General features: G+C 38.5%; 1 protein-coding gene across 6 annotated transcripts in view; it reads right to left on the reverse strand.

Annotated features, from left to right (window-relative positions):
• The window catches only part of MEF2A (myocyte enhancer factor 2A), a 147,658-nt gene that overhangs the window by 37,066 nt on the left and 93,671 nt on the right, over window positions 1-16,921 (reverse strand). For 3 of the 6 annotated variants that reach the window (XM_067555601.1, XM_067555600.1, XM_067555603.1), the window contains 3 exons: window positions 9,940-10,077; window positions 6,397-6,616; window positions 1,473-1,532 (listed from right to left, as the gene is read on the reverse strand). In XM_067555601.1, coding sequence (XP_067411702.1) covers window positions 1,473-1,532; window positions 6,397-6,616; window positions 9,940-10,077 — 418 coding nt within the window. Of the gene's footprint in view, window positions 1-1,472; window positions 1,533-6,396; window positions 6,617-9,939; window positions 10,078-10,142; window positions 10,275-16,921 lie in introns of all 6 variants that reach the window. The other 3 variants (XM_067555602.1, XM_067555604.1, XM_067555605.1) reach the window with 2 other exon arrangements.

Below are 16,921 nucleotides of genomic sequence, written 5' to 3' on the forward strand. Positions count from 1 at the left end.
TGATTACTTCTTGTCCCACCCTCTGTGGACAAAAAGAACAATTGACCATCATCCTCTTTATAATAGCCCTTAATGTATTTGAAGACTTATTAGGTTCCGCTCGGTCTTCTTCTCTCAAGACTAAACATGCCCAGCTTATTTAAGCTTTCCTCATACAGCAGGTTTTTAAAACTCCTAATCATTTTTGCTGTCCTCCTCTGGACTCTCTCCATGTGTCCACATCTTGAAGTATGGTGCCCAAAACTGGACACAGTATTCCAGCTGAGGCCTCACCATAGCCAAGTACAGTGGAACAATTCTCTCCCATGTCTTACATATGACACTCCTGTTAATACATTCCAAAATGACACGTCTTTTTTGCAACAGCATCACACCGCGGACTCATTCGATTTGTGATCCATTATTACACCTCTGCATTCTATTCTGCAGTACCATTGCCTAACCAGTTATTCCCTAATTTTTTATTTGTGCATTTGATTTTTCCTTCCTAGGTGTAATAGTTTGCATGTCTTTACTGAATATCATGGTAATGATTTCAGATCAATTTTCCAATTGATCAAGATTATGAATTCTAAACCTGTCCTTCCAACCTCCCCCAGCTTGGTGTCATTTGCAAATTTACAGAAATGTACTCACTGCTCCATCATCCAATTCATTAATGAAAATATTTAACAGCACTGGAATTAACCACTGTGGCATCCTACTTAATATGTCCTCCCAGTTTGACAGCAAAACTATTGATAACTACCCTGAGCATGTTTCTGCAACCAGTCATTCGCACGCCTTACAGTAATTTCATCTAGATCTTGTTTGCTTATGAGAATGTCAGGTTGTTCAAAAGCCATACTAAAGTCAAGCTATAATTACATCTACTGCTTTCCCCCTATCCAACAGGTCATTTACTCTGTCAAAGAAAGAAATTAGGTTGGTTTGGCATGATTTATTCTTGACAAATCCATGTTGGTTATTACCTTTCACCTTATTATTCTATAGATGCTTACAAATTGATAGTTTAATAATTTTTTCCAGCATCTTTCCAGATATTCAAGTTAGGCTGACAGGCTCCATAAGTTTAATGAGAACTTATGCCTAGCGAAACATTTATGATTCTGGTGCAAGATCTTGACGGTGGGAAGGCATGAAAGCAAAAGCAGCAAAAACTCCTGCAATGACTTTATTCATGACAATAAAAAATGGAAATACTGGTAATTAATTTCCTTTATTTTCCCCTTCCAAGTAAACATGCAGTTTACAATACAGAAATGTGAAAAATGCAATTTACAGACTGAAGAGTTTAGTGGGTTGGGGTTTTTTAATATATACAGGAAAGACCACTGATCAATCCATCAGCTTACTTCTGTTCTGATTCAAAAACACTCCTTTTTTTAAACACTAGACAGAATCAGAAGTCACTCATAAGTGACTGCACACTCAAGAAACAAAGCTCAAATAAATCATGGTACTCTACTTACCCACTGGACTGGTACCAGCTCCATTTTGCACCGTGAGATCTGCTGAACCCAACATACCACCTAACAATTAAAAATATCAAAGATAAAACTGATCAGTTTTCATTAGGGTAATATACTGTTTCATATTAAAACATTTCATAACCATAAGCAGCAGCATTAGAGGAGACGGGAGAACTGGCTGCTCTGCGAGGAGGAGACTGGCTGCTGGCTACCTCGGTCAGTAGACAGTGTTCCACCCCCACTCTGGTGCACCATCCACAGAGGTCAAGAATCGGTATGCTGTACTGGCAACATGAGGTGAAGAGCAGATCACAATGGCTGAAGAGGAGCCGCCATTCACTCCAAGGCAGGGAAGTTCACTGCCATGGTACCCAAGGAGATGTTCTGTGTTGGTGAACGGGGACTCCCTTCTGAGGGGAGCAGAGGTATCCATCTGCCGATCTGATATGATGTCCTAGGAGGTTTGCTACCTGCCTGGAACCCAAATCCAAGACATTACAGAAAGGTTGCTGATGCTCATCCATCCCTCTGATCACTACCTTATGCTGCTCAACCATGTGGGCACGAATGATACTGCCAGATCTGACGCCAAGCAGATCAGCAGTGACTACAGGGCTCTAGGAGCTAGGGTGAAGGAGTCTGGGTGCAGGATGTGTTCTCATCCACTCTACCAAGTGAGGGTAAGGGCCCAGAAAGGGGAGGACACATCCTGGAGATGAATGCATGGCTGCGCAGATAGTGTCTATGGGAGGACTTTGGCTTCTTCGACCACGGGATGCTGCTCCAGAAAGAAGGTCTGCAGGGAAGAGATGGGGTCCATCTGATCAAGAAGGAGAAAAGCATCTTCATGCACCAACTTTCCAACCTAGTGAGGAGGGCTTTGAACTAGGTTCAATGGGGACAGGTGAAAAAAGCCCACAGGTAAGTATATAAAAAAGTGACCTTAACTAAGGGTTAGATGTTGGGGGAAGACATGGATACAATAGGGTCAAATGAGCAACAACAAAAATTAGTGGGGGAATGTGATCAACATTTTAGATGTCAAGAACAAAACAGGAAGAACTGAAAGTATTATTACATAAACTAAATTATGATATAATTAGCATCACAAACTTGGTGCGATAATTTTCATGACTGGAATATTGGTATACAGAGGTATATAGCTTGTTCAGAAAAGACAGGCAGAGGAAAAAAAGGAGAAGTTGCATTATACAATAATGACATATATACACTTGTTCTGAGGTTCAGAAGGAGGTGGAAGGGAGACGAGTTGATAGTCTCTGGATAAAGATAAAAGGGTTTAAGAAATAGGGGTGATGTCATGGTGACCAACTCAGGAAGAGGAGGTGAAGGAGCATTTCTAAAACAAACAAATATCCAAAACACAGGATGTTGTAGTAATGAGGGACTTTAGCAACCCAGCTATTTGTTGGGAAAACAGTATGGCAAAAGACAAAATTTCCAATAAGTTTTTGGAATGTATTAGAGACAAATTTTTGTCCCAGAAAGTGGAGGAAATAATCAGGGAGACATCCATTTTAGACTTGATTCTGATTAACAGGGAGGAATTGGTGGTGAATCTGAAGGTGAAAGGCAATTTGGGTGATAGTCATCGTGAAATATATTATTTCACGGTGACTAAGGAAAGGAAGGAGTCAGATCAGCAGAATAAGGAAAATGGACTTCAAAAAAAAGCAGACTTCAACAAACTCAGACAACCAGCAGGTAAAGTCCCACGGGAAGAAAATCTATGAGAAAAAGGAGTTCAGGAGATTTGGCAGTTCCTCAAAGAGACCATAGTACAGGCACAACTGCAAAATATTCCAATGGAAAAGGAAGATGGGGAAAATAGTAAGAGGCCAATACGGCTACATCAGGAACTCTTTAATGACCTGAAAATCAAAAAGGAATGCTACCAAAATGGAAATATGGACAAATTGATAAGGAGCAGTATAAAAGAACAGCATAAGTATATAGGGACAAAATCAGAAAGGCTAAGGCACAAAATGAGTTACAGCTGGCAAGAAATATAAACGGCAATAAGAAAAGGTAAGAAAAAGGTTAATGATGACCAGATACTCAACACAATTAATATTAACAACCAAGGGGAAGGAATGCAAGCCAAAATAAGGAAAGAACAGATTAAAGAATATTTAGATAAGTTAGATGTATTCAAGTCAGCAAGGTCTGATACAATTCATCCTAGGGTACTTAAGGAACTAGCTGAAGCACTCGGAGTCATTAGCAATTATCTTTCAGAACTCCTGGAGGACGGGACAGGTCCCAAGATACTGGAAAGGGGCAAACATAGTACCTATCTTTAAAAAGGGGAACAAGGAGCATGCAGGGACTTACAGACCAGTCGGCTTAACTTCAATACCTGGAAAGACACTGGAGGAAATTACTGAACAATCAATGTGTAAGCACCTGGAGGATAATAGAGTTATAAGGAATAGTCAGCATGGATTTGTCAAGAACAAATCATGCCAAATCAACTTAAATTTCCTTCTGTGCCAGCATTCCTGACGTAATGGATGGGGGGAAGCAGCAGACGTGATATAGCTTGATTTTAGTAAGGCTTTTGACACAGTTCCGCATGACATTCTCATAAGCAATCTAGGGAAATGTAGTCTAGATTAAATTACTATAAAGCGGCTGCATAACTGGTTGAAAGACCATAGTCAAAGAGTAGTTAATGGTTTGCTGTCAAATTGGGAGGGCATAACAAGTGGGGTCTCACAAGGGTCAGTCCTGGCTCTAATACTATTCATGAATTACTTTGATAATGGAGTAGAGAATATGCTTATAAAATTTGTGGATGACACCAAGCTGGGAGAGGTTGCAAGCACTTTGGAAGACACGTTTAAAATTCAAGATGAGCTTGACAAATTGGAGAATTGGCCTGAATTCAACAGGATGAAATCCAATCAAGACAAATGCAAAGTACTTCCATTAGGAAGGAAAAATCAAGTGCACGACTACCAAAAATCGGGAATAACTGTCTAGGTGGTAACACTGTTGAAAAGGATCAGGGGTTATAGTGGACCACAAACTGAATGAGTAGTCAATGTGATACAGCTGCAAATGATTCTGAGGTGTATTAACAGGAGTGTTGCATATAAGACACAGGAGGTAATTGTCCCATTCTACTTGGCACTGGTGAGGCCCCAGCTGGAGTATTGTGTCCCATTTTTGGCACCACAATTTAGGAAACACGTGGACAAACTGGAAAGAGTCCAGAAGAGAGCAACAAATATGAGAAAAGGTTTAGAAAACATACGAGGAAAGATTAAAATACTAGGCTTGTGTAGCTTTGAGAAAAGAAGACTGAGGGGGACCTAATAACAGTCTTTCAAATCTGTTATGAGGTGTTATGAAGAAGATGGTGATCAATGGTTCTCCATGTCCACTGAAGGCAGTACAAGTAGAATGGGCTTAATCTGCAGCAAGGGAGATTTAGGTTAGACATTAGGATAACCTTTCTAATACGGATGTAAAAAATCGTTTATTAAAGAACCCGTTTAATCATTAACTTACCCTGCACTTGTAACAGGTTATAGCTGTGCATAAAAGGGGGGGGGGGGGGGGGGAAGGTCCCTCAGCCCTTGACAAGCAAACTTCTCCCCGGCAGGCTTGGCCCTGCTGAACGGCCAGGGAGCTAACAGCTGCTGCCAGGCACTGGCAGAGCCTGGGGAAACAGCCGCATGGCCCCCTCAGCAGGTGATGCTGGGCTGGGCCAGGTGTTCTGCCTCCTGCACCCACCACCGATACTGCAAGGTGAGTTCTGCCCACACTCAGTGCAGAGAGTGGTTGCACAACTCCCCCTGCGTTGCTAAGCCACAGCTGGGTGGCTCTCAGTCAGCGAGGAGGTGCCGAGCCCAGCACCTGGGCAGCCAGCCATCTGCACCAGCCCAGCTGTGGGCAGGTGTCAGGCAATGCAGAGGGTGGACGTGTGGCTCCCCCCAGGGGCACGCTTGCTGGAGAGCAGAGGTTTTCAATCTGTGGTGTGGGGGGGCATGGAGGAATGTTTGCGAGGGGTGGCCAGGCCCTTGGCCTGGCCCTATGGGGAACGAAGAGGGAGCGCCACCCAGCCCTACTCTGCCCAGAGCTTTAATCCAGGTCTGGCTCCACCTTGGCACCTGGCCGTGGGCCCCTCCTCCAGCGTGAAGTTGCAGGGCTCGGCCCACTGCCCACTGCCTGCAGCAACATCCAGCTTTGCCGCCCCTGGCTGCAAGCGCCTGCCTCCAGTCCTGATGCCCAGCCCCTGCCTTGGCCAGCAGTCTTCCAGCTGCTGGGCTCCGCCATGGCACCCACAGTCCCCAGGGCAGCCTTGGCCCCCGGCCCCAAACCACAGCCCCCTGACCACGGCCCAGCTCCCAGCTGCAGCTGGGGGTACTGGAGGGGGAAGGGAGGAAGAAAAGGCACGAACAGGGGTAAGTTGGAGTGTGTGAGTCAAAAGTTTGAGGACTGCTGCTGGAGAGATTCTCCTGTGCCACTGACTTTCTTCCACCCTGGCCTCAACACAGCTCCCCCAAGGGCAACGTTTAATTACTGCACTAACACCGGTAAGAATGTTGCTTACCGGTTAACCTTTTACATCCCTACTTTCTACCTATAAGAGCAGTTAATCTCTGGAACAGGCTTCCAAGGGAGGTTGTGGAGTCCCCATCTCTCGAAGCTTTTAAAAACCAGATGAACAAACACCTGACAGGGATAGTCTACATTTACTTGGTCCTGCCACAGCATAGGGGGCTGGACTTGACTTCTCGAGGTCCTCTCCAGCCCTACATTTCAAGAACTCTATGATTTTGTCCATATAAGAAATCACAACTACAGTGTATAGTTTTGCAAGTTTTTCATAATATAAGCTTTATAGGAATAAAAGAGGGGAATAGAAGGAAATGTAGCAATGCTGAAGTCTTACCTGCATTGCCAGTACTTGGCGGTCTCTGAGGTGCTCCGGGTGATACATTTCGATGCAGTGTGGCCTGAGGTGGGGACAGCATGGTGGTGTCTGTTAATGATGAACTGGCTGCCAGTGATGGAGATACAAGGGAACTCCCTGGGTTACTGTAGGTTAAAGTATTGGGATTGGACACTGGAACCGTAACAGACATTGAAAAGTTCTGGGGAGGCAAGCCAGGCTGAAAACAAAAACAAGAACACATTAGTATTAATTATATTTATAGAACTGTCAAATAAAGTCAGATTAATTATATTAGTTTAGTAATTTTGTATCACTCTAAAAATTTAATCTTATAAAATATCCACTCTGAAGAGACTGGTATGGTGAACTACAGTACTTAACTAGTTAAAGAGACATTTCAATAAGTCATTTATCAATGTGGGGTATATTGAGAGCTACAGTTTGTAAACAAAAGACTGGAGATATTTTATTGATATTCATCCACTAACTCTCATCAGAAGTATGCCATTATTTAACATTTGATTCCTGAGACCAGAAAGCCAGTTGAGAAGCTATACATTTTAATAATCAATTAATCTGTTGCATCTTCAAAATGTAAGAATACATAAACATGCACATTATAAAACAAAACTGAGTCACTGATGAGACAAAAGAGAAAAGTTAGTAATGTTATCTTTTTTCTGACAATCTTGACATTGAAATTAAAGCATTACCATTGTTATCTATCGATAAAAAGACATACTTTTTACAGACTAGAAAATTCTTAAATGAAGTATGTTTATTCTCAACATGAAAACATTTGATATCTGAGAATCTTTACCAATACAAGGATGATGACCAAATTTTTCCCATTCAGAATCTTATACAATTTTTAAAGGAATGTAATCATGTAAAAATTGTGCCATGTCTCTAATGTATATATTTTGTCTTATTTTTCCCTTCTCAATACAAATGTTCACACCACCAAAATTACAATAAAAATTTCAGTACCATTTGATGTACAATAGAATCTTAGTAATTTGCATTAATGAGTAGGAAGCGTGCTACAAATGAATCAAGTTTTTGATTTAAAAAGTGAATTTAAAAAACAGTATCACCACAAAATGTACTGTATTCATTCGTTACCTGAAGTTTAATTTTTCTTTATAATACTCCATAACTAGTGAGTGTACTATATATGATTTATTTTCTGAAAGTAAAATTTAGAAACAATGACTTTGTACAGTATCTATATCAAATTAATTCTGAGAGATGTGGAAAAAGATCATCATTTCTTGACACAGCTTGCATCAGCACAAAGATTCTACTCCAACCAAGAAAAAGCATTTCTGTTAAGAAGGCACTCATATATGTAAACATCCATCCAATAAGCTTTATTACTGATATTTGTATTTATACATGCAGGCCACTTCAAAGAACTTGTTAATATCTCTGACAAATGTATTAATTTTTGCACAGTAATTTTAAATATACAATGACGCAGCAAAAGGCACCACTTTCAATGATTCTAAAAATATAACAGAGGCAATCTATAGTAATATCCTTGTACGTATTTCTCTCTATGTAGGAGCACCCAGTGATATCAATTGCTGTTGCTACAATGAAGACCCATGTTTCATGCTGCCAGCTGACCTAGGGGTAGGGTTTTCGATGTAATCAACTACTCCAGGCTTTGTCTTTCCTCTCCTTTGATAGCAGTCAGCACAAAGTCTTTCATAAAGGGACTATTTTTTGTTATATGATCCACGGATATGGCAAAGCCGTAACAGTTATAAATCAACCATATGTAAATAGATGTTGGGGGCTCTAAAGTTTACCATTTTAATCGGTCATTCTAATTATGGGGACTTTTCAGATTGGAATTCATGGCACTCATTGAAGCCAGAGAAATTGACCTGATAAGCTAAAGTTTCTATAAAAGGGGGCAGCTTAGAGACTATACTATATATTATTCCTGCAAACTCAGTCCTAGCAAAAATGCCCTGACACACTACTTCTCGATATCTAAAGTTTCAAATTGATCTTAAGAACTCCATTAGGGTTCAGGTTCAAAGACACAACAATGGATGCCATTGATGTAAGCCCTAGAAAGGATGCTTCAAACTGGCAATGAAGGACAAAAGATATTACCTGTGTACAAGTACACAGATCCTGATGAAAGAACTAATGCTGAGTATCAAGAATGAGAGTACACAGTTAATCCCCATTGAAGGGGATTAACAAAGGAATCACTTCCACTACTGGAGAATCAGCTGGGAACTATATATCCCTTATGTATTAAATCATTTGGTTTCCATGTTGATTTTAAGGCGAACCTAACCAGTCCAATTTTAATTGCCAAAGAAATCCAATGATGTACAACTGAAAGAAGGTAGCAGAGCTACAACATTACTTTCATTAGGAGGTAATATTTTTCTCTGGCATGTTCAAAACTAATTTCTGATTTATTCTGTAAAGCAAAATTAATTTATTTTTAAAGAGGAATTAAAATGCCCCAGACCATCAAACACACACCAATAAACTACAACAGTGGTTTCTAAACTTCGTGAATCCTGGGACCCCCTAGGTCCCCTCCAAGACTGATGCTCCACCAAACCCCTCCATAGTCCCCACTTATATGTATACAAAATTGTAAAGCACAATGAGTAGTCTTGTTGGTGCTGATGTGAGGACACAGGGCCTGGCCAGGTTTGCTTTTGGATTTGATAGCTGAAAAATGGCCTGTGGGAGGTCTTTTGACCATACAGAAAGATATTGGGTAAATATTTCAAGAAGAGGCTATGTGGTTTAGATGCCTAAGTCTATTTTCAAACTTACATAGGCACTTGATGGTGAGATTTTTTAAAAGGTATTTAGATGCCTAAAGATGTAGACGGGTAGCTAATGGGATTGTAATGGGGGTTAGGAGCCTCACTGCTCAGGTACTTTTCAAAATCCCACTATGAACATATCTACATCTTTAGGCATCTAAATACACCTTTGGGAGACTAAGTACCTATCTCACTTTTGAAAATAGGACTTAGTCTTTTAAGTCAAGTGCTTTTGAAGATATTACCCATTGACTAATTTACTACAGAGAACACATTCTCTGTTTGAGGTCATCTTCCCAAGAAATATCTTTTAAATGTTGTAATCTTGTTCCATTGCAGAGGGGTAAAAAATTAAAATCTCTCTACACCAATTAACTTAAATTTCAGGATAAAAGTCTATTTTAGCTTTTAAAAAGTTTTAGGCAACATATAGAAAGTGGGATGGGTTCTTGAGAGTCAGGAACATTATACACAAGTATGAAACTTTAGGAGCACAGAAGAGGAGCTGCAGACCCTCTGGGAAATTTAACAACTCTAACTTTACATGATGGTTTCACATAACATCCAGAATTTTTCTCAGACACACACGCACATGCATACATAATAAACAGGTATTTCTGCTTCATAAACAATTAAGCCATCTTATCTTTAGTGGTATTCAGTGGTAAGCAAAACATTGTGAAGGTTCTCATGCACATGATAAAAACACAAGCCATTCTTTAGTACTCACTGTGACTTTATGATTCCGCATCATATTATCAAACTCTTCGTTAATTTTTTTATATTTTTCTTCTGTATGTGGCGTGAGCACATATGAAGTGTCAGGGTCCGGGCTGTCACACCCTCTGTGTTCCTTCTTGTTCAGAGCCTAAATAATGAAGTTAATAAAAAGAATCAACAAATAAAAAGTAGAGGTAAAATAAAAGTACTTACAGGGCCTCGCTTGAAAATAAAATCACTATCTTCATTTAGTTTGCTGAATCTGTCCTCCGATAGTGGACTGTGCTCAAAGTAATCGTCAGCATCAGGGCTCTCACAACCATTAAGGCCTTTTTTTCTTAAAGTCTGAAATACAATTGGAAAATTCACACACAAATAATACTAACTTGCCACGACTTTTTGTAAGCTGAATCATATTCAGAGCCACTGAAACTACATGAAACTGTCAGAGATGCAACCCACTTTAAGACACATGCTCGGCCTTTCAAAGTAAGTAGCTACGTAAGGCACCATGATGGAAGGTGCACTTTGAGGCATTGCCTCTCCCAGCTCTAATCTCATGGGTAACTATACCTATCATTACTTTACCCCTAGGACAGTGTTTCTCAACCTGGGGGTTGTGACAGTTTTAGAGGGGTCGCTGGTATTGGGGGTGGCAAGAAAGGCAATTGCCTGGAGCCACAGAGGCGCCATGAAACTAAGTTACATGCCTCAGCCCCGTGGGGGTGGGACTCAGGCTTCAGGGGTACAGTAGTTTGGAAAGGTTAAGAACCACTGCCCTAAGAATTCCATGATCAGCCTTTGTTTTAGTTATCTGCTAATGTGATCAAGCAGTTTGATATATAGAGCCAACATTGAAGGCTACAGCAAGGGATTAAAATCATTAGTGGTAAAAGGCACTTCCCATATTAGCACAAGCATGCAATGCAGTGACTTTTTACACACACACACACACACACACACACACACACACACACACACACACACACACACACACACACACACACACACACACACACACACACACACACACACACCAAGAAGAATGCTATGCAAAAATAAATGATTGGCCTTGTATTATTACAATATCAGTGTTGGCTTCCCAAATTTTATATTCTCAGTAGAAAACAGTAAAATTAACTGTGTAAAATACAGTGAGTAAAATTCCCAAATTAATGTATTACTGAATGGTTTTAATGACAGACGTAACAATTTGCCTGATTCATTAACAAGGCACAGATTTTCCTGGACTTCAGTCACTCTGCATACAACATGAGAACAAATATTGCATAGTAGAACATGAAAATTCAAAAAGAACAATGCTAAAAAACAATGCTCAAAATGCAACTGTTTTTATTTTGCAATCCCTTTCTAAGACCCCGCAGTTCTCCAAATGTAGACATTTTTCATGCGCATATCTTCTACAATGATTTAATTTAGTGTGATTGCTTTGTTGGGACTTTTCTGTTTACTTAATATAGACCTGCATCAGCAGCCCCTTAAAGTAAATGTCTCCCCACTACACAGCTATGAAATCAGCTACCAAGACTCAGGTTTTTGAACTGCTGGTCCCCTGCCATTAAGATATTGAAAAGTATATATTCGTATTCTTTAATGCTTATTTTTTCTTGGTATTATAAATTCAGAAAATCCATATAGCAAGCAAGTTCATCTTCTTGCTTGTTTTAAATAGAATCTGGGAAGAGCTTATTGTTAATAGAAAAATTTTCTAAGAAATAGAATCAGAAAAAAAGTTAAATGTGAGAAGGGTGTGAAAGAATAGTGGCCTCGAGAGAGGCTTCATTTGGATAGACAATGTATCTTTATCCAATTTGTCTTAGCTTTAAAAATTAAAAACCCAACTCCACAGAGTTAAAATCAGAGCTACCTGTCATTTCATATACCATAGAGATATTATTGCATCTGAAAGTCTCCTAAGCAAGCTGAAAAAATGTTTGGCTCTGTCATAGTTTGAATTTCCAGACAACAATTAACAGTGAGACAACTTTAAAAAAAAAAAAAAAAAAAAAAAAAAAAAAAAAGCTAACAAATAATTGCACTGAGATTGTTCTAAAAGTAATCTTCTATTTTTCTGATTAATAAAAGTATGTCAATTCTTTATCACACAGAATAGGGTGCCCAGTTTTTATGTTGACAGGATCCACATTAGTAGCTTGGTAAACAGACAAACTGTATGTATAATTATCTGCAACTGAATTTCTTCAGAGAAACATTCAGTTTATGCTATGAATAAAGCTAGAGAATTGTGAACAACCAAATCACACTTGCACTAAAAAAATAAGCATTTTTACTTAATATTTTGTTAGTAAGCAACAGATTGCTTAATTTAACTTCCTAATGGTAAGGCAATACTTTACAAAATTCAATTATGCAATATGAGATTCTCAAAGATCACAGGTCATCATTAGCAAGATATAATTCCTTCTCAAATTACTTGGCATGTGTTGTGTATCCCACACACACTGGCTGGAACTCTCACAAAAACTTAATCACTAAATCAGCATATGGAAAAAACAGGTGTAGCTTTCTCTAACACCTGTCACAGCACTGATCATTGCTGGTCTAACCAATCAGGTGCACACTTATATGGACTTAGCCATACAAGGACCTGCTGTTTGGAACTCTGAAGGTCGGAGACTGTTATCCCTCCCAACCTTTCTCAACAAGTTCAGGCTGCCAGTCCTTTACACTTTGGTATCAGCAGGGAAAATGTTAACACTGTATAATCTGGATTACATTTTAGCCCTTATAATCTATAAATAGAATTTGAATAGGTTATGTCTGTACATGGATCAGAGTAGACACACAGTGACCAGCACTCCTTTAGGAGCAGCAGTAATATATGTTATAGTAAAATAGTATTAAGTATGTAAGTAAAATAGAAAGGCAGCCTAAAGAAATGTACGGTGGATATTTCTGTGAATTCCAACCTACATTTTATAGTCTATTTAAATATTGTGAGAGTTTTAGTTTTATAATATTTCACATTTTTTTGCCAAATATTTTTATAGTAAATAATTACACTTACAATCTAGGAACTTAATTAGTGTCTTTCTCAGAATGCCCAAATAATCAGTACATCTTAAGTGGAAATTTCAAAATGTAAATCTGTCAATGCATACCCCCCAGCCCTGCCCACTAACGCTGAAGTTTAGAAATTCAACTTGAAGTTTTAGTGTAAAGTGTACATATTACACTAAACATATAAAAATGCATCCTTTTTGCAATAGTTATTTTTTACTCTGATAATGGGGTTAACCGTGCCTTGACTCATGACAAAGTAAAATGCCTCAGTATCTCTGCTTCAAGATGGAAACCTTCACTCCAGATGGGGTTCTTGTCATTGTGAAGGAACTTAAAGCTATGGTTCACTATTACAGATAAGTCCAAGTCTGTTTGATATCCAAAGTTCTGTCTCTTTATCACCAAAACATGAACTGTCACTTTGAGGACCTCACTACCATAAAAAGACTGTCTAGTTTATCACTATCCAGTAGCATAATAGTAAAAAGTTTCTCCTGTATGGCTTGTACTAACAAATGGAATGCTGTAATCTGTTAACAAGGCCAGGCGAAGCCTGTGGGAGAAAGGCCAGCCTCAGTTTTCCCACAGGCTACAAAGTTAGACATGATAACAGGCTCTCGCTCGATAAAAAACACAAAGGTCACAACTACTGGGACTCAATCTGTGTATACACAGAAAAGAAAAATTCCATAAACAAGTGCTGGCTCCACCTTCCATATTTTCTATGCTAAAAGTTCGACACTGAAGTGAAGTGATCTTCCCAAAATTCTATCCTAGATATAATCATGAAAACTGAAATATTTTTAGATCCCTACAAATAAAGCATGTTAAGGGAAAAAAAAAAAAAAACAAAGACAAATAATCTTTTGGTGGCATATAGAGACAGGGAGTCACACACAAAATATTTTTATGGTACTCAATATATTTTTGCAGTTTATTTTTGCAGTTGAGGCTAACTAGAACAAGAATATTTCTTTTACTGGCATTTTTGCATACACAATTAAAATTTTTCTGCTAGAAAGAGGGGAAACATTTTATTTCATGTTCTGTAATGGAATATTTAAGCAACAAGAGAAAAGAGTACTAACTCCTATTTTCTGGATTATATCAGGAGTATATCTACTCCTTACAATAAATCTATACTACTACCATTTTTCTTGTAGCTTCCCAACCAAAAGATTTTTAAAAGCCTTTTTTGATGGTTGTTTCCCAATCCACTACATTGAGCTCTGATAACTGTGTTTTTGTAGTTTGGGTATTACTCTGAATCATATTAGTTGATTAGATCAGAGAATTACAAGATTATTGTCATAAGATTCACCATAAGTATTTAGAAGAAACCACAGCAGGTATGGAACCTGTATATACATTAACATGGTTTTCACACAATGGCTTAGTTGTGTTACAAATAAAGTCATTGTACAAATGCCCCAGCAAGCTGTGATAAATGCTGAAATCAGAGTGATTCAGAAGTTTTAAAATGGCTTTCCTCCACCATGTAAAAATAAAATATGTAACTAAATGACTGATAGTTCTGGGTTGATTTTATTGTAATGACTGGTAGAGGGAAACACTGTATGAGGATGTTAGTGATGGATTAACCATAAAAGGTTCAAAAGGTATGTTTAGACAGCAGTAGAACTGTTTCAATATTTTGCTGAACCTTTCTCTGACATTTTACTATATAAGCAAAGTGCATCTAATACCAACTAGATAGAACATCTTGGTCAATTCCTCTATAGGAAATACACAACACTGACAGCATTAGTGCTCACTCCATGCCTTGCAACACATCACAATTCTAATCTGGAGGGCTCCTCGCTAGGCATAAAAATAATTTAGTTTCTCTATTCAATCCTGGATTATGCTGTTAAAACTCACAAGAACGCTAATTAGTATTAAATGCCATGGTGATATTTATGATGTGAACACCAGTTAAGCAGGAAGTGGACTGATAGTAATAAAAGTGTAATTGTGTTCTGGCATTATTGACCGGCCAAAAATTTTAATCAGTGATATATACACACAGAGTCTATGGTTTTGTAATTCCTAAAATTTAGTCCCTAGAACCATCAATTCCCTTTAGCCTGAGTCCTGGGATCATCTCCTTCCATCCAGACCATTCCAGCATCCCCTTGAACTCTAGCCTCAAAAACGCTAGCCCCAACTCCAGGTCTCCTCCTCTTCCAAAGATGTGTGACACCCTCACTGTTACTGCCAATGACGGTTGCTGGGACACTTATAACGCCTGCAGTGTCCAAAGCCTCTTTTCAAACCTTGCACTCTCTCGAACTTTTCCAGATACACAAAAATTCACTTGCAGTCTTTTTAAAGCAAAACTTGTGAAGTTCACAAAAATGAGAGCAGCAGCAGCTAGCTCCCATACTCAGAGGATGCAAGGCCAATTGTGAATCAAACGGATGGTGAGGAGAGGAACACTAGGATCCTGTCAATTCACAGAGACACACGTTTTCTAGTGTTTTGTCCTGTCCGGTTTTTAATGTTCTCTTTGATGAGACTTGCAGTACTTCCACTGAGAGATTTATTTTTATAGATGGAGGCGATGATAAAAGAAAGTTAAGGTTGCGGAATCAATCATCCAGAAGTTAGGAATCCAAGCATTAAGGTTTCCTGCACATATATTATCACAGTCTTGCCCAACACCACATCCTATTTTCTGGATTACTTTAGGGATATATCTAGTCCTTACAAATAATCAGTACTATTTTCTTTTTCCTTGTAAGTTCCAGTCAAAGATTGAGGCTCCAAGTGCATTACTATATGTGTGGTCAAACCAGAGACAAATTAATTCCTCCTGGCTCAGTTACATAATGCTTCTGTCTGCAGAACTCAAAATTACACTGGCATTCCTGCAACCATATTGCCATGCGTATCTATTTTACTGTCTACTATCACTACTAACTTTCAGTATTACAACTTCAGATTCATCTCATTGAACGAGTGTACTTCAAAATTATTTTTGATATTACTGTATTAGCTGCATTTTTCTTGATAAATCTCATTGTGTTACTTTTCACAATTGTGTGCTTTTTTAATAACTCTATGTCTTATATTTCTTCTCTGTCTTCAATGGTGCACATGACTTCTCCAGCTACAGGATTAACTGCATTTGTCATTAATAAACAGCTGCCCTTTTGAGATAATTAATATGTTAATCAAGACCAACCCTAACACCAATCCCTTTAATACACGAACCAAACAACATTTCCCCCACAATTCAATGAAGAAAAACTTTTTTCTATGTTAGTAATCAATTTCACATTCTGACCTGAGCAACAAATGAGTATTTTAAATATAACTAAAAGCAGGCCACAATGCTTGTAAGCCTACATAACAATGAAAGATGCATTTAAATTTTGCAACTTCTGTATGACTGCCAGGAGTAGAAGCTTTACTGAAATATATAAACAGTGTTTGTACAAATATTAGATTAGAATACAATAAAATAAACTAGATAAGTAACCAATATACTACTTTCACAAGTTTTGTACCCCCCTTACAACTGAAGATCTTGACTTCTCAAAAGATGAAGTCTGTTATCCATTAGTCAACCAGCATCTAAAAATAAACATGCTTCCCCCGACCAGACCGACAAGAACATATAAGTCCTGAAGACTCAACGTATTCACATTTTATTTTAGCAGATTATTTTCCACATTTTAATTTTTCCTCAATTTTTTGCATAATGTAATAATTAAAAAAGTTTTTAGTATGTAAATTTATCAATATATTGTCTAGAATATCTAGGTATCATAATAATTTTAAGTAAAGTGATAAAATACAAATAAGTTTGGTTGTGATTACATTCTTTGACCCGATATTACAACATGTGGGAGAAAAGTTCTCTCTAGGATTCATTATCCAATCCAGTGTTCTACAAAGGAAGAAATTAAGAGGTCTGAAATAGGTCTTAAAATACCAGAATT

The sequence above is a fragment of the Emydura macquarii genome, unplaced genomic scaffold (assembly GCF_026122565.2).
Source record: "Emydura macquarii macquarii isolate MOO-44397 ecotype Brisbane River unplaced genomic scaffold, CSIRO-AGI_Emac_v2 contig_1644, whole genome shotgun sequence".
NCBI lineage: Eukaryota > Metazoa > Chordata > Testudines > Chelidae > Emydura > Emydura macquarii.